Consider the following 21,388-nt stretch of genomic DNA (forward strand, 5'->3'; position numbering starts at 1 on the left):
AGTTAAAATTTATTGAAGTTTAGCCAAATGAATTTAAACTGCTCTTACCATTGATGATTATCGGTCTAAGATTGCCACTGAGGAGACTTTTATCATTCAAGTTGTTCATCCTGAACTGTATGTGTCCATCATGTCTACTCACTCGTGTAACACCCGTGATCAGGCACCCTTGATGTAGTCAATGAATAGGAACTAAACCGCATTGAAAAATCTTCTGCTAGGTTCGCTACAATGTTAGTGCTGCTGTGCTAAACTTTGAATTTTGTAACTCTTGAAGCTTTAACTGGTGCACCCCCAGTTTTTGTAATTTTCTTGTGTAGCTTATTCGAGTTGTATTCAGGTACATGAATTTGTAACTATTGTATTTTATGTGTGCTGTTACCTGTACAATAAAAGCAGGATATACTGAGTGTTTCAGCGAAGGCTTTTAATGAAAAGAAAAATAATGCAGCACATACAAAAGGGTAAGTCCTTCAGAAAAATGGGGATGTGGAAGCTGTCATAATCATTATGCTCTAACCGTAACTAAGTTGTTCGACTAAAATTCAGAAGTAATGACTGTAGAACATGAAGCAATTCTGGAATTGAAAATTGAGTGCTCAGGGCATTTATAATAGTGATACATTCATACCAGTATAGTCTGTTTAGTGTGAATCCTGGGAGCACCAGTATGTTAATTCTCATAATATCCTACTGATGAGCAAGTGCATAATTATATTGTGCTAAAGGTTTGTGCAAGTTTAGCTAAATTCATTGTGAGCAGCATCAAATGTATGTGCCTCCGACTCAAACGTTTATGTACCAGGTTCACCGGTGTCTGGTCATTATGTTCACATTGGCCTTTGACATAATTTTGCATTGATTGACTGCTCAGGGCATTTATAATAGTGATACATTCATACCAGTATAGTCTGTTTAGTGTGAATCCTGGGAGCACCAGTATGTTAATTCTCATAATATCCTACTGATGAGCAAGTGCATAATTATATTGTGCTAAAGGTTTGTGCAAGTTTAGCTAAATTCATTGTGAGCAGCATCAAATGTATGTGCCTCCGACTCAAACGTTTATGTACCAGGTTCACCGGTTTCTGGTCATTATGTTCACATTGGCCTTTGACATAATTTTGCATTGATTAAAAACGTTTATGTACCAGGTTCACCGGTGTCTGGTCATTATGTTCACATTGGCCTTTGACATAATTTTGCATTGATTGACTACTTTCACTAAGATATTCATTGTTTTTTTTTTTGTTTTCTTATTCAGGCTGGACCATGTTGCTGAAGCAATCCTGTCATACTTGGATGCACGCAGCTTGTGTGCTGCTGAGGCAGTCTGCAGGTCGGGATTTTGGCAAATTAGTTTTGCAGTTACTTGATAGAAACTATTTATTAAGTTCGTGGTGTCAATAAGCTGCTTGGAATGATTCTGTAAGCACTAACACTAACACCTGTACTGAAAACTGGGGTAATCGAGATGGATTTTAATATGTATGGTATTCGAAACTTTCAAGTACCGTATAGCAAAAGATTCCACATTTGCTTCAACCTCTGAAATGAGTAGGACTATTTAAAAACTTCACATATTTTCTAAGTATATTCGAGTTTGAGACTACCAGTATGTGTACCTTTATTTGAAGCCTGTGTAGTCTTTTAGATCCTCCGGGTTATGGCATTTTTATAGGAATTTCTTGATCAAGCATATCAATTCCTGATTGTGAACAGTATAGGTGACTAACTGTAGCATTATTATAATACAGTAAAAGCTCGTTAATTCGGATTTCTAGGGACCGGAAAAAATGTCCGAATTAACCGAATGTCCGAATTATCGAATGGCCGAAATAAACACAATAAATGCACGAGTTTTTTCAACATACCTTTACTTAACAAAGTAATCGCGGATGCTTGTCTGTTTTCGAGCAGAAATTCGTGCGGACACAATTTTTCTGAGCCCTTCAAGGTGCTCAGCAGCTCGCATGTCTGCAACACCGCAAAAGTTTCACCCGTCATCCACGCTTTTCGGTTGGCACTGTAATCCACGGGAAGATTGTTGATGTTCTTAAAGCAGCGTGGCTTTTGAACCTTTTCGATAACGAGAAGCGGCAAGCGCTCTGTTCCCGTCACGTTGGGGGATTAAAAGTACGGTTACTCGTTCCTTGCTTCTTGCCGCCGATTAAAGGATCCCCTTTCATCACTTTTCATCACTTCTTGTCGGGAGAGCCCGTTATTCAGAGCACGCAAAATTTCTACTTTGGTGGTGAAGTCCTTGGCCTCGTACTTGGGCGGCTTCGCCGGCGTTGCCATCGGCGGAGAGTGCGGTCGCACGAGAAGTCAGCACAAAAGCACCAGCAACGATCAAGCTAAAGGAGCCGTACTGAAACGTTCCTCAATAAATCGGCGATCAACGATGCAGCACACCAATGGGAACAAAGCAACAAAACCCACGCGAAAAAAAAGGCGTTCAACCAGTCTCAATCCAAGCCAAGTCGATAATTGATGTTCATGGCGATGCTGCGTTTGAGCTTCACTTTTGTTCCGAATTGTTCTTTTTTCGTTTTCGAGCCTCGCCAGCGGCCCGAAAGTCGCCGAATTATCCGATTTGCGGTCAAATCTGTCCGAAATAACGAGCGCCCAGTCTCATAGAGTGATGCGTATATTTACAGGGACCAGATGACGTGTCCGAATTAACCGATTTTCCGAATTAACGAGAGTCGAATTAACGAGCTTTTACTGTATCTGTAGGTTGTACAGTCAAACCCACTTATAACGATCCTAGATATAATGATCTATTGGTTATAACGACCATATTTGGGTGCACTTGCGCTTTTCTTATGCTAACCATTGAAACTACGCACACATATACAATTTAACCTCGTTAACTCGAATTCGCATATCTCGAAAAATCGGCTAAGTCGAAATTTTCCGCGGTACCGAACGATTTTTCCCATAGGTGCAATGTATTTATTGCCCTTTATCTCTGAAGTATTTCCGTGCCCACTTTTGGTTATCTCGAAACCTTGACTGAGAGTGGAACAAATACTTCGCCACCAAACCGTTTCACAAAATACTAGCGGCAAAATGTCATACGTTTCACAAGGTTCGCGTGAGGCTGACGTGCTGACGAAGTGGACACTGTTCCCGGAAGTGAAGTTGGAACCTAGCGGCATAACAACTTTGTCAAGCAACCCTGTGTCATGTCATGTGACTCTATAGATGTGCACAGAGGCAGGCCCTGCAAAATAGCACGGTTCGTACACGTAGTTTTGTTTACCATCAGAGATGCGATTTCAGCATTTTATTTACGCAAGGCACGTCGCGCATATATTTTTGTCAGTCGTGCGATGTGGAAAGGATAGCGCCGCCAAAGACAAGCAAGTCACTAATGCTGCAAAGAAAGGTAGCCCTAATCAGAGAAGCGGATTTGAGGCTCGAAGTTTCAGGACGTCAAAATGGCACTGATGGACGTCAAAACGGCGTGAAAACGGCGCAAGCAGTCTTTCACACTGTTGTTCAAGCATCATGTATTTCATCCAACTCGCCCAGTCTGCCATCCTACTTCAGTTTGCATGCATATTGTTCGCTTTAGGAAGCTCCTTCACTTTTTTGTGATTTAAAGGGGTGTTGACACCTTTTTTCGAAGGCGCGTTTACTCTGCCATACAAATCTCCTGTATGCAGAGTCGGACTCTGAGCAAGGGTGAAGCTCAGCAAATGCTGATAAGATATTTTATTTTGATATTGGTCAATTTTTTCCATGGCACATCTATTGACATCGACACTAGCTTGACGTCGGGCTGCAGTACTAATTCTGGCGACTTCACGCAGCAGTCTGGCTAGTTGTGATGATGTCAGGTACCAAAGCTTCCCATATGGCCGCTTGTGCATCACCAAAACATTCAAAATGGCCGCTTGTGTGTCACCAGTGGAGCCACGGTGCGGAGCAGCCATGGAAACGTCACTGTGTTGCGTGAGTGCGTGCTGAGAAGCTTATACAGTGCAGACCACTTATAACGTAACCGCATATAGTGCAGGACCGGTTATAATGCGGTCTTTTTCGACTCCCGTTTACCCTCCCATAGAACCGCATGTATACGCATACCGCTTATTGTGCAGTCCCCCAAGATGAAATACCGTTTATAACGCGGTTGCGGGAAAATATTTCTGACAAACGCGGTAACGAGTGCGGTTCTCAAAGGGGGTACGCCGCTGGGGAGGGAGCGACGAGGTCGTTACGAAGGGCGAGGGCACGCACAGCGAACGAACGAGGGGCGGAGGGAGGAAAAAGACCGCGGCAGCGCTGTGCGGGCTCGCCGAGTGGGGAAGGATGGTGGTTGCCTAGGCGACGGAGTAGCCTTTGCACCGGCGGCGGCAAGGCTCCGCGGCCGCTTGCCGGCAGCGCGTTCCGCGTGGAACGTACGATCGCGTCCTCATCAAGTGCGCTTTAAAGTAAGTTTCCTGTCGGGAAAAGCGTCGTCGTTATCACACTTGCTACAGATATCGCGTTTGCTACCTCATCCGCAAATTGAAAAGTTTTGCGGCTTCATGACGCGAGCTTTCGCCTTTTCTGCCAGTGCGCGGACTTAAACGAGCTTGGCGGGCTTTTGTCGCTGTTGATCTCCCGGCCGCGAACACAAACTTCGTATCACGCGCGCTGTTCTTGGGTTAGTGCTTGAGTGCGATCTTTTCGACGTCCGATCTTCATGTTGTCTTAGACAAACTTCCCGCGACAACATGCTGAACCGCAGGCTAGGCCTAATCAGCGTTGGTTGCTTTTCGGTAGCGGTGCGGGCGATAAAAGTTGCGGTTTGGTGCGGAATCAACGAAACTTTTTGCGATGGCTGCACTTGAAGGGAAGGGAATCATATCGTTAATGAAAACGAGGACATGGTTGGCACATGCAACTCTCGAATGGTGGTTCCGGATTCGATTGCAATGTCTTGGACATCGCGTGCGCGCCCGTGAAATCGAACGATCGGTACCGCTCAGCACGTGAAATTTCGGTCGCGATTCGACATGGTTTCTGTGTAATGCGCATACCTCGAGGTGGCCTGAAACGTAGTCGGCGAATTTCCGCGATGGCACATTGTTTTGTTTGCTTTTTTCCCCCGTGTTCATTTCGTTGGCAATGCGGGTCTTTGGCGGTTAATTTTTGAACATTCGGAGATTTAAGTGGTTGTAAGCGCCCCAAATCGCATAGGTCGATTATCGGACACGCGAGGCTACATGCTCAACACGTTTTGCGCAAGTGCAGCCTTTGAAGAAGGTTGTTTTGGTTATAGTGCGGTACCGCTTATAGTGCGGATATTCGCGACTCCGGCGACTTACGTTATAAGCGGTCTATACTGTAGTCAAACCTCGATATATCGAACACGGACATATCGAATTATTGCCTATATCGAACGGTTCCTATATCACGTGGGAAATCGCATGCATTTTTAATTTTTTATTTCAAACGAAGTTTGACGTATAATGGATATATCGAACTCGGCCACCCCAAACCGCCCGCGCTCCGTTGACAGGCGGCGAGCTTTCCCGCAACTCTCGAAAATAGCGGTAGCGCGGTGGGCGTTTACGACTGCTGCACACATCGATGGCGCCGAGTGCGCCACTTGAACGTTGCAGCATACGCACGCCGCAGCCTTGCAGCAACGACGCACTGCACTTGTTGCACCAGCTCCTCCTTGATCACAGGGCATCCATCGCATCGGTCGTTGTTGTGCTCGTGTGTTAGGCCTGCCGCGCGTTGTGTGTGTAGCGATGGCTGCAGACGCGAAGAAACGGACGACCCTGACTTTTGCAGCAAGACTGGAAGCAATCCAGTGCGTTGAGAATGGTGAGAAGTCGAGCGTCGCGGACGGGTTAGGCATACCAAGGAGCACATTGAGTACTCTGCTCAAAAACTAAGCCGACATAAAGGCCAAGGCCGAGAAGTGTCGGCACGCGGGCTTCGGTGGACGCACTGACGAAGCATCAGTGGAAGAATCCGAGGAAGCTGGGTTGGCATGCGCAGATGAAGAAAGCGAGCTCGCCGAAATGTGGAGCAAGCTGGAGAGCTTTGTTGGTGCGGAGCCGCAAAGCATGTGCATCGAAGACTTCGTTGGAGGTGACGACAGCACTGGTACAACGGCGGAGCTAACGGATGTAGAGATCGTCGCCGAAGCTACCGCTGAGCAGCCGAGTGAAGACGCTGCCGAGGTGGATCCCGCAAGCGCTGATGGTGCCCCGCTCCCGACATCAGCTGAGGTCGTAGCCACTTTGGCCCTTGCGCGCCGCCACTGCAGCGCGATTGAAGGCACCGGCCTTTCACTTGTGGATCGCCTGGACTATGTTGAGGACGCAGTCGTCAAACACGCCATTGCCAACAAAAAGCAGGCTACTCTTTTTCAGTATTTTAAGCCAACACAATAAATACTTTGTTTGAATCTTCAAGTGAGTATTTACTGCACCACGATTGGTTCATTGGTTGTTTTCCACAAGTTCTTGACACATGTTTTACGTGATTTTTTATATCGAATTCTGGATATATCGAACTATTTCGCGATCGCCGTGCCGTTCGATATATCGAGGTTCGACTGTACCATGTTGTGGTGTCAGGGCCCCTTGTGGACAGTACAGTAGGAGCCGAAAACTAGCTTTTAGAAACCTACTCTAATTACTTTTTCAGGGTGCACTCGCGCTTAGCACTACCTTTTCTAGGCTCTTGAGGGCCTTGCCTTTCATTTGTTGCAAGAAAACAACTGAAAATTTTCTTGCCAGTGCCCCTTTAACATTTTTCACAAAGCCTCACTGAGCCGGTACTCGGCGTTTCCCTGCTGGCTTAGTGTGATCAACCCACTAAATTATCTTTGCTCCATCTAACATTTGTGTGCTTTTGTTTTCATTGTTCTAAAGTCATTAATTAAATACCAGCATCCCTGAACTTGTGCACTTTTCCTTGACATTATGATAATCTATGTAGGGCTAAACGCACTTCATTTTGTAAGTGCTGCAGTGTAGTATCAAACTCCTCAAACTTCTTGCCTGTGCAATGATGGTCGCAGGGAGTGGCGCCGCGTTGTGGCTGAGGGAGGCCTTTGGCGCAAGCTGATGGAACGACGTGTCTCTACGGACCCCCTTTGGCGGGGTCTGGCTGAGAGAAGGGGTTGGATGCAGTACCTGTTCAAGCCACCACCAGGCGAACCCCATCCTGACCACATGTTTTACAGGTAGGTGGACTCGGCTGGAGAGCTGGGACCTTATTCAAAATAAAAAGTGCACCAGTCACGAACTTATCTTTTTTATCATGTTTCCTAGGCGTTTGTATCCACGCATCATTCAAGACATTGAGAGCATAGAGAACAATTGGAGGTGTGGAAGGCACAATCTCCAACGCATAAACTGCCGCTCTGAGAATTCCAAAGGTGTCTACTGCCTACAGTATGATGACACTAAGATTGTGTCTGGCCTGCGAGATAACACAATCAAGATATGGGACAGGGCATCCTTGCAATGTGTCAAGGTAATATAGTAAATTATATAGCAATGTGTCAAGGTAATATATAGTTATATAGTAAATTCTACATTTCTGGCCATTTATGTTTTCCTGCAGGTGCTAACAGGTCACACAGGCTCTGTACTATGTCTGCAGTATGATGACAAAGTCATAATTTCTGGGTCCAGTGATTCTACTGTCCGGTAAGACATTTCTGCCTCTTCATTGGCAAATGGCTTCTTTTGCAGTGTCGTTACGCAGCAGTCAAGCGGCATAAGCTGCTCTTTACATTTCTCAGCCATTTTGAGTATCTCAAAATGCCTCAATTACATATTTTTTGCCACCTCACAAATTTGAATTAGGAAAGATTGTTCCATAAGACTTGATAACATTATCTGCAGTTCTTTAAAGGGAAAAAGTTTTTATCTGTTTGGTTGCAGCACGAAGCTGCTACAAAGGAAATACAGCGGAACCTTGATTATGCGTCCCATGCTTATACGACAACCCGCATTTCTGCGACGAATCGGTTTGGTCCCGGCAAAATCTCCGTAAAAGTGATGTATTGAAAATGTCTATTACAGTAGACTCTTCATAATTCAAACTCTAGGGGACCTCAGGATTTTGTTTGAATTATCAGAAGCGCTGGAATGTTTATTGTTTCTCAGAGTCGCAGCAACGTCATAGACAGCTGTGCATGATTGCAAGTAGAGTTTTTAAATGTCAGCGATCATACAAGTGCTTGTTATTATACAACGTGTCCACGCATGTGTAATTAAGAGACGAAATGTGTTGGTTCCCGTGACAGCCGGTCGTTCCTTCCAAATCTTGGGGTGCTTTGCTGCATGACACCAGCGTACTGTGGCGAAAGTGACTTTAACCCTTTGAGACGCTATGTACACAATTGACCATTTGCAAAAATCTGCAAGGCGGCTTTCCTGCAAGGTTGTTTTCCAACCAAAAACTCTCAAACCCCGACTGCTTTTCTCGCTCATTCTGTTTTTGCTTCTCTACCCGCTCCCCCCTCCCCCTTTTTTTTTCTTACGAACGACGGCTGCCTTGTCCACCTAGCGAAGGCTGAGGGTTTTGTCGTACTCGCGTGCCTTCACTGGAATTGGGAGCGGTAAAAGTACAATGAGCGAGAAAACCAGTCTGGGACGGAGAGTTTTTGGTTGGAAAACAACCTTGCAGTAAAGCCGCCTTGCAGATTTTTGCAAATGGTCAATTGTGTACACCACTTGTTTTTGTTATTTATATCGACTAGGGGCTAAGAAAGAGTAAGATACGTCGAGCTTTGGATGAATTGAACCTCCTGCAAAATAAATAATCTTAATTTAGGTTCATTTTGCAGTGCACTGTTGCATATGATCACTTTCTGAAGGCACTACCATATTCAACGAGTCGCTCGATGTGCTGCTTCCCACAACCCAGGTCAAAAGTATAATTTTTTTTTGCTCAGCATGGACATAACCGAAAACTAATTTTCACTATATTTCTAGCCCGAGATTTCATTCTATTTGTGCAAAAGCAGAGCATGAATGACTTCAGAATAAATAGATATTTAAAAAAAAAGTAATTAGGAATTATTACTATAACACACATAAATTGACATGTTACGGCATTATTTTTGTGGCAATGTAATATCGATTGCCTTGAAATAACGTATCAATTTGACGCATTCACAGACAGTTCTTCATAAGTGGCGTCTGAAAGGGTTAAGAAGCGTTTGACACGTAATCGACCAAGGCCAGACTGTCTCGTGTTTTCTTTTTTTTTTTCCCCTCCCCCCTCAGTCAGTATGCAACTGTTGATGCATGCAGTTTGGCTAGCTTAGCCGTTTTGTAGGTGGGCAATCAGCTTTATATGCGACTTACAGAGAAACCGCATTAATACGTACAGGCCGGGAACGTGGCATAACTACGTATTAAACGGTAGTACGCTTTAAGCAGCAAGTACAAATCTGCATCTCTTTGACGTGCGCCATCGCCACCAACAAAGAAATGAATACAGTGCCACAGTAAATATTGCCTCAAGCTCCCACCAGACGTCTTTTGTTTCTTTTTGTCAAAGTGCACAAAAGATTCTGGCACTCTCACGCGACCGTCTGATAGTGCACGATGGTGACGCCAAGGAGCATTTCGAAACTATTGCAGGGTCCGGGATACATAGCGACTGTCATAGTGACAAGAGCGGACAGTATCGACTTTCCGCGTTACATGTGTACGCGTCTGCATCATGATCTGCCACTAAGCGAAAGCTGACGGTTTCATTGAAATGCGGTACGGCCGCATGGAACAGATCGTCCCTGGCTAGTTGCATGCACCGCGTCGCTTACTCGGCTCAGGCCGTCGCTGTGGGGCTGCTTGCTGTACCATACGCATGTGTTTGCCATGTCAGTGTTCTTTGTACAAGCTCCACTTCACACCGTGCGCAGATGTGGCAATTAGCTAGTTGGGTTATCGCAGCGACGACGAGCTTCCTGCATGTGACGCGCACTCCGCAAGCTCGTGATGCTGTAGCGGTCATGGCAGCACACGGAGGCGTATTTGGGCGGCCGCCACCTAATAAAAGTGCGCAGTATGGTTACAACAGTGCTACGCTAGCTGTACCTTATGCGTGCGCTTAGCGTGACAGTCAGTGCAGCGAGGTTTTTCGGTGCCCGCGACGCTCAACTCAGCAACAGCAAGCTGCTTTCATTTCTACAAATTTAGCGGCGCGCACTTGAACGTGGTCCCGCACAACGAGGAGCCTGTGATCGGCGGCCCAGTGCGCTCAGGTTGTCGCCTATCAAAAGCGTGCATGTAGACTTAAAAGCATTCAAGTACCACTACGCCACACGCCTACCCGAGCAGATGGCTGAAGGTGATAGGGTTGTCGGCGATAAGTCGTACTGGCGCGTTCGTCGCAAAGGCATTGCCTGCAATCACGCGGAAGTTGGAAGCACTAATCGACTGATCTCTGCGATTCTAGAAAAGATGGAGGACCTTTTGCAGCACATTTTGACGTCGGCAAGTTCAGCAGCGCTGTAAACTTTCTTGGCACAACAAGTTATCGCGGTATGCAAGGTACCCACTAACCGGTAGGCATAGGACAAACTGCTACGGCTTAAGCGACCAGGGAATGCATTAATCTCTATGAGACTCGTTCGGGGATTCGTTGCGACTACGTTTTAACCGTTTGTACGTTTAAAGCGGGTACGTATTTACGAGGTTCGACTGTAAACGCGAATGTTCAGTTAGAAGCAACAAAGGTGTCAGATATTTACAGGCATGGACAAGCAATAAGTTTGCGTTAACCGAATTTGTGCAGTGGGGCGGTTTGAATTAAGCGGCTTTAAAACACACTGAAAACGTGGCGGGGCAACCAAAAATTTAAGATTTGTTTGAATTAACCGAAAGTTTGAATTATCAATGTTTGAATTATCGAGAGTCTTCTGTATATGACATAATTTTACGCCAACCCTGCTTCCCGGGTACCGTCTAAGAAAAACAGATACCATTTTTAATTTAATCAAACACTTAGCAAATTTTCACAGGAGAAAAATAAAAAGTACTTGAGTGTAATGGATAACAGCTTTTAAATATAAAACTTACATGCCCCTATGTTTGAAGGAAAGATGATGAGTTCTAAGGGCTCGGTTTTCTTTGTTCGACACGATATTAATGCGAACTAACAGACAATAATGCCAAGCAAAGTATAGGGGATGTTATTTGTAGTAATTAGGGTATAAATGTAAAGAAAGTAAAGTGGACGAAAAGATGACTTGCCGCCAGCAGGGACCGAACCTGTGACCTTCGAATAACGCGTCCGATGCTCTACCACTGAGCTACGGCGGCGGTCGTCCTCCCGTCCACTTTATGGGTTATACAGCATAGACCGCTTATAACGTAAGTCGCCGGAGTCGCGAATATCCGCACTATAAGCGGTACCGCACTATAACCAAAACAACATTTTTGAAAGGTTGCACGTGTACAAAACATGACCAACAGGCAGGCGCGCGATTCCGACTATCGCGGCATGCGACTGGGGCGTAAGTTTGCATCTGCTTACATTTGAAAATGTTGAACTGTTAGCGTCCGTGGACCTGCGGTGCCGACATAACGAACGCGGAAAAAATTCGCCGTCACGGGAAGTCGCCGCGGTAACACACTGCGCGTCCGCGATGTCGAAAACGGTGGCGACCACAAACCACCACTCGAGTGTTTCACACGCGCGCCCGCGTTTTCGTAAAAGATGTAAGTCACCCCTTCTAAATGCAACAATTGCAAAATGTTTTATTGACTCGGCACCAAACCGCAACTTCTGTAGTCCGCGGCCGCCGACATGGCAGCTAGCGCTCGTTAGGCCTAGCGTGCGCGTTGCAACTTGGCATGCCACCGCGAGAAGCTTGCCCTAGGCAACACGGAGATCGGGAGTAGAAGAGATCGCACTCGCGAGCTAAACCGAGGGCATCACGCGTGAAACGAAGTTGCGGTTCGCGATCGGGAGAACAGCCGCGGCAACTATCCTGAAAAAGTCTCTCAAGCTTGTAAGTCCGCCTGTTGGTGGCAAAGGCGAAAGCTCAATCGCGTCTCAAAGCATTGTTACTTGCGGGGGAATCGAGGTTGCACGCGCGATATCTGCGCTCTACGACGAAGCAACGACGAAGCGCGCATGTCAAGCGGCCGAAGGGGGCAAAGGCTTCTCCACGCACCTGCGCCGGGCTGCTGTCCCCCACAGCCATCCCTTTTTTTTTCTCCCCCCGCTCCTTGTTCGTTCCTTGTTCGTTCGTTCCGCGTCCCCTCCTCCTTTGTAATGCCGTCGCCGCTCTCTCCCCCACCGGCGCATCTCTGCTGAGAAGCACGCTCGCACCCTCGCATCTCTGACAATGTTCCGGCAGCCGCATTATAACCGGTCTTTCATCTCGGGGGTCTGCACAATAAGCGGTATGCGTATACATGGAGTTCTATGGGAGAGTAAACGGGAGTCAGAAAAAACCGCATTATAGCCGGTACTGCACTGTAAGCGGTTACGTTATAAGTGGTCTGAGCTGTACAGGGTGTTTTTTTTAGACAATACAGATTTCTTATAAAAATTCTGACAGTCAAAAATTCTATGACAGTCAGGCTCCTGTCGTTTTCACACTCCAACTCTTTGTCGAGGCGGAAATACTTTCCCGCAATGAAAATGATGCTGACCAACGAATTAACAAAAACTCGTTAATTAACTTTTAAATTATTGACTTGAGGGCAGGTGTTTATATTACAAAGTTGTAGTACGTGCCAGTTTATGGCATACCTATTTTTTAGAAATACAAAAGTTGTACATAGTTCGAGATATTCATCATTGAATTTCAAGGTCGAAATCAAAACTGATCGCGCCCGGCGCGCACGAAGTGTGGCGGAACACTGGAATGACACGTGACAGGGAAATGATAAAATTTGTATGAAGGCGTGCTAAAGCAGAATCTGGTCATAAAAATTGCCGCACATTCTGAAATACACTAGTAGGTAGCTTAATGTTTGCGTGTGATGGGTGGTGCCTATCCGTTTCTTAAACTATAAAGAGACATGAAAAACTATTTTGCCTGTCTGCAAGAAGAAGCACCGCAGTGGCCACCTCTGAGTTTTATGCTTCCCAGACAAAGAAAAAGTTGATATTGCGGTTTTCTTGTGCACAGTTCGAAAAAAAAAAAAAGCACCAAACATTGCGCGCAAAAGTAAGATGACTTGCAGCTTTTCATGGAAACATACGGCCGCGGTGCGCCGTCATTCAAATTTCGTCACTGCCATGTGCCTGGTAGTTCCAGTCTGACGTAGCAGAACAGTCGCGCTTCGTGCGTGCTGGGTGCGATTGGTTTCGATTTCGACCTTGAAATTCGATGATCACTATCTAGAACTACATGCAACTTTTGTGATTTCTAAAAGATAGGTATGCCATAAACTGGCACGCACTACAACTTTGTAATATAAACATCTGCCCTCAAGTCAATGATTAAAAAGTTAGTAAACACGTTATTGTTAATTAGTCACAACAGTGTAATTTCAACTGGGGCAAAGTATTTCTGCCTCGACGTGGAGTTCGTGTGCGAAAATGGCAGGAGCCTTACTGTCATAGGATTTTTATAAAAAATCTGTATTGTCTAAAATAAAAACACTCTGTATATGTGCATTTAAACCTAGGAGCGTTAGTCAGCACTGATCACAGCCATGGCGGCGAGTGTGGAACACTCATTTTCTGCCTGTTGGCGTCACGTGGCACATATATACCCCATAAAGTGGACAGGAGGATGACCGCCGCTGTAGCTCAGTGGTAGAGCATCGGACGCGTTATTCGAAGGTCACTGGTTCGGTCGGTCCCTGCCAGCGGCAAGTTATCTTTTCGTCCACTTTACTTTCTTCACATTTATATCCTAATTACTACAAATAACATCCCCTATACTTTCCTTGGCATTATTGTCTGTTAGTTCTCATTAATATTATGCCCCATGTTGACGTTCAGAAAAAAAAGTGAGACAAGTACAGTAATACCTCGTTAACTCGAACTCGCATATCTCGAAAAATCGGCTAAGTCGAAATTTTCCGCGGTACCAATTGATTTCCCATAGGTGCAATGTATTTATTACCCTTTATGTCGAAGTGTTTTCGTGCCCACTTTCAGTTATCTCGAAATCTCGAGGGAGAATGGAACAAAAATTTCGCCGCCGAACCGTTTCACAAAATGCTAGTGGCAAAATGTCTACGTTTCACAATGTTTGCGCGAGGCTACCGCGCTTTTGACGAAGTGAACACTGTTCCAGAAAGTGAAGTCGCAACCTAGCGGCATAACATTTTTTTCAAGTAACCCTGTGTCACGTCATGTGACGCCATAGACGTGCACAGGGGCAGGCCCTGCAAAATAGCATGGGTCGCACACGTCGTTTTGTTTACCGTCAGAGATGCGATTTCAGCATTTTATTTACGCAAGACACGTCGCTCGGATTTTCTCGTCAGCCGTGCGATGTGGTGAGGATAACGCCGCCAAAGAAAAGCAAGTCACTGGTGCTGCAAAGAAAGGTAGCCCTAATCAAAGAAGCGCATTCGAGGCTCGAAGTTCCGGACGTCAAAACGGTGCTGATTGTGTGGTTGCACCGTGCGAGAGCAGCCCCTTCCAGTCACAACATTGACAGAGAAGGCCGATTCTCTAGACTTAGTGGTGGGCTACACTGATCTCGCCTGCAACATCGACTGGTTTGACCATTTAAGTGAAACAACTTGGCGTCACGCACGGTGATCGTGGCAGTGTCAATGCAGCTATTCAAGGGGTGACGACATCAGCCGAGACAAGAAACATGTTTCGCTTGATGTGAAATAAAGTTGAGTGCAGTGGTGCGGATGATCGCCACATGCTATGTGTTAAGCACCTCCAGAAAATCTTTGCTAGGTGCAAGTGTTACTGCGAGGCAGTGCCGAAAAATACAGCTGGTTGACAGCTCTGGTATGTCATTATTTTTCTTTAAATTCTTTACAAAGAGCCAGTTAGGCCCTCCTGTTAAGAAACTGGTCAATAGTGATAATGTTTTTAGATAGAAGTGGACTTCTCAATAGAATTTGCTCAACTTTGCTTATCTCGAAAATCTGTTTAACTCGAAATTTTTTCTGCTTTTTACTACTTAGAGTTAACGAGGTATTACTGTACAGTTAGCCTTCTTAGAATGGAAAACTTATTCTCCTTACAGTTCATTTTCTTCTGTGATCCAGTTTTTCCTGGCTTTAAGATTGCTTCTCGATACACTTTGATTGCATGCATATTCCAGGGCCATTACTTAAACACTCAGTCTACATGAATGACAACCAACAGGCAATCAAGCCAAGGAAAGTATAGGGGACGTTATCTGTAGTTACTATGATATGAATGTGAAGAAATTAAAGTGGATGAACAGACAACTTGCTGCTGGCGGGGACGTTATCTGTAGTTATTATGATATAAATGTGAAGAAATTAAAGTGGATGAAAAGACAACTTGCTGCCGGCAGGGACCGAACCTGCAGTGTTAGAATAATGCGTCCGATGCTCTACCAATTGAGCTACAGCGGCGGTCATCCTCCCGTACACCTTATCGGGTATATCTGCATTTTAACATGGTAGTGTTAGTGAGTGCCACTCGTAGCCGTGACGGCGAGTGCGCAACGCTCTTCTTTTGCCTGCTGGCGTCACGTAGCATGTGATCTTGTTTGACCAATAATACCTCGCCTGCTACCTGAAGGCATCAAGTTTGCCAGTAGGAGACCCTTGCTATGAATGAAGAAAAGAAGGGGAATTGAAGGGCTCGTTTAAATTCCCCTTCTTTTATCCATTTTATTGGAAAGATACGTGTAGATTTTTTTGCTTACATCTCCTCCAGTTAAGGGGAGACCCTGCTTCTGAAACATGTTTCTTGTTTTTGAGCGTATCATTATGAAACTTTCACAGCTTATGTATTTTTATGTGCTGATTTCAAACATGCAATTATTGTTCTAATACAATATGTAGTTTCGAAACTATTAAATAGTTTTTGTATTGTTAGGAGCAGGCTTTATTTCTAAACTGTGAGAGTTATCAAGCAAATCAGCCTATCGCAATAACCTGGAATCAATGCTGTATGCAATAAGGTGAGAGTGGATGTTCTAAGCCCATTTGAACAAAAGTTATGGTATGTTGAACATTCCCAGCCTGATCCCAGTTTGACCGAGCTCGAAATCGCCGACTTGCCGAGTGTTCAACGTACTATAACTTTTGTTCAATTGGGCCTAGAACATCCATTCTTGTTTTATTGCAAACAGTATTCATTTCAGCTTATTGTGATATGCTGATGTGCTTTATAACTCTTACAATTTATAAATAAATCTTGCTCCCAACAATATACTTGAAATATTTGATATTTTGAAAACAGCATAGTGTACTAGAAAAATAATTGCATATTTGAAATCAGGACATAAAAATACATAAGCTGCGAAAGTTTCATAAAAATGTACTCAAAAACAAAGAAATATGTCTCCGAAGCAGGGTCCCCCCTTAAATTCTTGGCTGTCATTTTTAAAAGTGATCTACCTTCCTTGGAGCAGGGCAAGTCTGTGCTGCAGGCTTATTCAGGCAGTCTATACCCCCCCCCCTTTTTTTTTTGCGAGACTGAGCGTAACTGCCTAGATTCTTAGTTTTTCAATTATAGGATGGTTCTATGTGGTCCCTTTAATGTCGTTATAATCGGGGTTCCACTGTACATACAAATTTCCTGGGAAAGAAAGCTTCCCAGTTGATGAAAAATTCAGCCTGGTCGGAGATTCTGGGAACAGTGCCTTTCTGGCATGTTGGTCAGCTTGGAGAAGTTCTTATGTATTATCTTTGTGCTAGAACTGTGTGGATGACAGATTTCCCTTTCTATGAAACTTTCTCCACCTTGCGGGCTCCGCAGAGCTGATTTGCCATAGCTGCAGTTCTGCATGTTACACACTTCCTTAAAGGGACACTAAAGGCAAATAACAATCTATGTCAGAGTGAAAGGTCATTGTGTGAGAATGTCTAAAACGTCAATATTATCAACAGCAGTGCTCTACTAATTGAGAAATTAAGGTAAATGTAGGGCACGATGTGCGCCACGAGTGGGACATTTTGGAAATGATCCCGATGACGTCAAGAGTCTTGAGTACAATTAATCACTAGTAATCAAACTAGTTGCAATAAAAAGAAAAGAAACTTTCTTGCATCACAAGACGTAATGTAATAAAATGCTGCGTGTTCGTTTCAGTTTGATTCATGGAAAAAAGAACGTCTTGGCGTTACCGTGGGGAACGGCGCGTGCGTGCGGTTCAAAAGTTCTGTTTTCGCCGAGCTGCGCGTCTCAGTGGTAGTTTTGGTGTCGCGTACTGCTGTGTATGCTTGGCTCGCGCTATTTTCGCACTGTTGATACTCTACTGCTGCTGTTGGCCAAGCTAAGCTCAGTTACAGTGAACTATACAGCTTCGGAGTGGCCCATAGCTACGCCTTGGCAAGGGTGATGGCCGCCGACCGTTGCGTCGGCGGCCGGGCAGTAAAGGCGGGCAACGTTGGGTACGGCAACTGCTACGTCAGAAGGCCCATTCATGCGGGTGATTTAAAGTGCGCTAACGCCGTGTGGACTACTAAAGCGTGATTTTCTTTCAAAATAAGCATTTTCTTGGCACAAAACAAGCACTACGAGGTTTCTGGAACGCTATTTCAACAATTGACGTCGACTTAATATTTGCCTTTAGTGTCCCTTTAAACTTTTCACTAATGTGGCACTGCTTGTTCTTTTTACCGATGGAAGTTAGCTTTTGGCAGCTTGAGCACTTGGGTTATGTTCTCTCCTGGCTGGCCATTCACAGAATTTTGGAATAACCTAGAAAGCTGGGCACTGCGTGCTACTGTAATGGTACACAATGCTTATACAGACTTGTTTTCTTGGAGAAGGTTAGTGGTGGCATGCTTCAGTATGAGAAAGCACCTATTGATGGCAAAGCGGCGTTTTCAATTTGGCTTAGTGCTCTCGCGTCTGCAAGAAATGCCCATGAAGTGTTTAAAGGGACTGTCTACCGCTCGGAAAACTTTTGCTGATTGGGGTGAAAATTAGAAGATCGTTCGTCACATCGGCGGCAACGAGTATGCTTTTGTCCCATAAAAAAGGAATTATATTTTTAATTTGATATTGAAAATCGTGAAAGAATGACCGCTAGAGTCACCCAGCGGCGATGTGGTTCAATCTACTGGTATGACAAGAAATCCTCGCAAGTAGACTCATTTTGCTTAAAAACAAACATGTATAACTTGAAATTGTATTTTACGCACTTGAGGCAGCTTTCGGTTGCATCAGAGGGTAATTTTTTGCCTTTTTTTTCCTCATGTGTCTAAAAAGGAGCCCGGTGGCGCTGCTTGCGGCGCAGCCTTCAATTTCGTCTTCTTCAACTCATGCGCTATGCCATATGGCTCTCCGCGCTGGTCGTACCATGCTGCTGTATTGTTGTTATGATGTCTCACATGTGTTGCACTGGGAAGGCGTGTATTTGTAGTCTCCTTTTGATGAATCAACTTGGCTTGGATTGCAGCACCAGTGCTAAAATAAATGCATAGACTGCGATTACAGCAAAAGAAGTGTTCTGTAATCGCATAATAAGGCTTCATTTAAACGCTAGCACGCTGAAAACGACTGTTACATTCATTACATTAGTGTTCAGTGAAAATAGTATAATCCTACAGAAATCACATGTGCTTTCGGTTTTAATTTTTACCGGCACTACAATCGTCATCGCGTCCGCCAACCAGTGTTGTGGGCATGTTTCACACCAATGGAAGAAAACCGAACGCAGATCGAAAAATTCTGTTTTAAAAATTTCTACTCACTTTCCAGAGAAACCGCTGCAGGGTTGGAGACTTCAGGCTGTATGCTTTCGATTGCGGTACAAAACAGAAAAGCGATGGACGGTAGACAGTCCCTTTAATTTTCAAGTTTCATTCGTTGCCACATTCAGATCTGGGCAGGATGCACAAGCACTTACGTTGTCACGTTGGGTACATATTAAATAATCTCGGGTGTTCTGGCTCCAGAACGAAGACTTGGTTTCGTTTCCCAGTCGCAATGGGGTCAGAATACAAAAACTGTCTGTGTGCTTGTATTTAATTGCACTTTAAAGTGGGACATGGTACCTGGGGCTATCTTGTTCATTTTTTTGACGATATTCAATTTAAAAGCAGAGATATTGTTTTGTGCTGATTTCCTAAAAGTGCAGTCACTTTTTCTATGGCTCAAATAATTATTGAGATAAAATTAAGTGCTAGTTTACTGTTATTTGGTGAGACAATCGATATAAATTAACTGGGCACAAAGTTATGTTTAATGCATGAGTGGAAAGCAGAATGTATAAGGATTGAAATGCTGCAAGCAGTTTTCAAATCCAACAACTAGCAATTTAGCAGCCCACTAAATTTCACTGTTTACAGTACAGTTACTAAAGATCAAAAACAAATGCAGAAAAGCAGATTAAAAAATTGTAGATGAAGAAAACAATTTGCTTGCAGCACTTCCAGGTTTATGCATTTAGCTTCATATAGCAAAAAAACATTACAGCTGTAGCTATCCTAGAGCTTAAGACATTGTCGCACCTAACAAGCAGGGTGAGTAAAAGGTTGTTTTGAGAAAATACAAGAAAACAGATGAAGCTCATTTTGAACTGCATGTAACAGAAGATATTGAAATATTTTTGTTAGATGATTAGTAGCCACCAGGATCAAAATCTGCATGACTACTACTGCTGCAGCATACGTCATTCAGAAGGGGCATGGAATTAACAAAGCCCATTTTTCGTGCTTTTTCTCATTCGAAATATAGCTTGTCTTGGTGATATAAATTGCTGTTGGGGCTGAAATATCAATCTAAGATGTAAGAAACTTGGTCAGCGCTTGCTGCAATGCCCCTATGTTACGAAAATACTATTTTCAGAAACCTTATTTTTTCAATGATTTTTTTTTGTCTCTAAGACCAGTGCCCCCTCTTGAAGAAGACATATTATCAGAAATAATTTAGAGCCTTCCCTTGCCTTGTGGCATCTTTCATTGCCCCATTGTTGCTTTAGGGCATTTCTCCATGAATTTGCTTTTCTCACTCATTTTCTGTGATTCGCAAAATTTGCACCCTAATTCTTGGAATGCCTAAGCTTAGGAACCCATTGTAAGCCACTGTACCATTTTTGGCATGGAAACAACTAGTAGAATTGTGCAACTGTTCAGTCTGGCATAGAAAGATGCCAAGTGTATCTTTACTAGCATTGCATAATTCTTTTAACTGATCTGCTGGGGGAGAACCCCCAACCTATAGTAAGTGTGGAGAGGTACCGACTGTGCTTCATGTTTTATTAGATTGTGAGGAATTGGGACACGAAAGAAAAAAAAAAACGATTACCATTATCGCAGGAACATTCCCTTTCACCCCTCTAGATTTGTAGGCAATGACCCCCTTTTTAATCAGGCATCAGCTTTAAACTTTTTGGAAGATGCCACAACATTGCAGGTTATTCATATCGGAGACTTGTAGCACATCCTCTTCAAGAGGATGCTGCTGCGAGAATATTGCTTTAATTCACTCGCCTCGAGACCCTTACTTGCAAGGGTGCTTCTTAGGCATTATTCATCCATGTTCATAGTATATGCTTTTTAATAGTACATGTTTTAAATCATTGCACACTTTTCCTGTCAGCTTCGTAATTTTATTTGTATCTACTTTACACGCGCTTAGTGCACAGAATTTTTGACCCTTCTACAGCCACGTTACACTCGGCCATTTTCATTGATCTCACGAATCCGTATACATTGTACTTTGCTTTGACACTCTTTGGCTGTGACTGGACCTTGCACCACTAAACTCTTTAAACCATCATTCAACTGGTCCACATTTTAGGTAAAGCTTTTAAAGTACCATACGGTGTACGTGCATGTTGCACTTCTTTTTATTCAAAAATTAGATAACTTGAGCTAATTTTGAGTGTTTTGTCGGTGATTAACAGGAGTCAGTTGTAGTAAGTGATGTTGTCTTACAGGGTCTGGGATGTGAAAACAGGTGAGATGGTGAATACCCTAATCCACCACTGTGAGGCTGTGCTCCATCTGCGCTTCAACAATGGCATGATGGTCACCTGCTCAAAAGTAAGCCATATTGCCTCTGCATAAACTAAATACAAGGAAACTTCCCTGTAGTGTAGGTTAGTACAGCAAACTCTATTAATTCAGTTTAGATGGGACTAGTTGAATACAGTAAAACCTCGGTGATACGAACCTCACGGGAGTTACCAAAAATATTTGTATCATCTGAAATTCTTATCGCCAGAAAACATGGAAAATTAGTATGCGGCAAAAGAAAGTTGGCATACGTTTTGATTTAGTGTTTCTCAGGGCCACAGCGACGTCATTAACAGCTCTGAATG

At 44.2% G+C, this 21,388-nt stretch overlaps 1 protein-coding gene across 2 annotated transcripts in view; it reads left to right on the plus strand.

Annotated features, from left to right (window-relative positions):
* Window positions 1-21,388, plus strand: part of LOC119379032 (F-box/WD repeat-containing protein 11) — a 61,383-nt gene that overhangs the window by 17,579 nt on the left and 22,416 nt on the right. For both annotated transcript variants that reach the window (XM_037648169.2, XM_037648171.2), the window contains exons 3-7: window positions 1,265-1,339; window positions 7,037-7,201; window positions 7,290-7,494; window positions 7,585-7,670; window positions 21,005-21,110. In XM_037648169.2, coding sequence (XP_037504097.1) covers window positions 1,265-1,339; window positions 7,037-7,201; window positions 7,290-7,494; window positions 7,585-7,670; window positions 21,005-21,110 — 637 coding nt within the window. The remainder of the gene's footprint in view (window positions 1-1,264; window positions 1,340-7,036; window positions 7,202-7,289; window positions 7,495-7,584; window positions 7,671-21,004; window positions 21,111-21,388) is intronic.

Source organism: Rhipicephalus sanguineus, chromosome 1 (genome assembly GCF_013339695.2).
Source record: "Rhipicephalus sanguineus isolate Rsan-2018 chromosome 1, BIME_Rsan_1.4, whole genome shotgun sequence".
Lineage (NCBI taxonomy): Eukaryota > Metazoa > Arthropoda > Arachnida > Ixodida > Ixodidae > Rhipicephalus > Rhipicephalus sanguineus.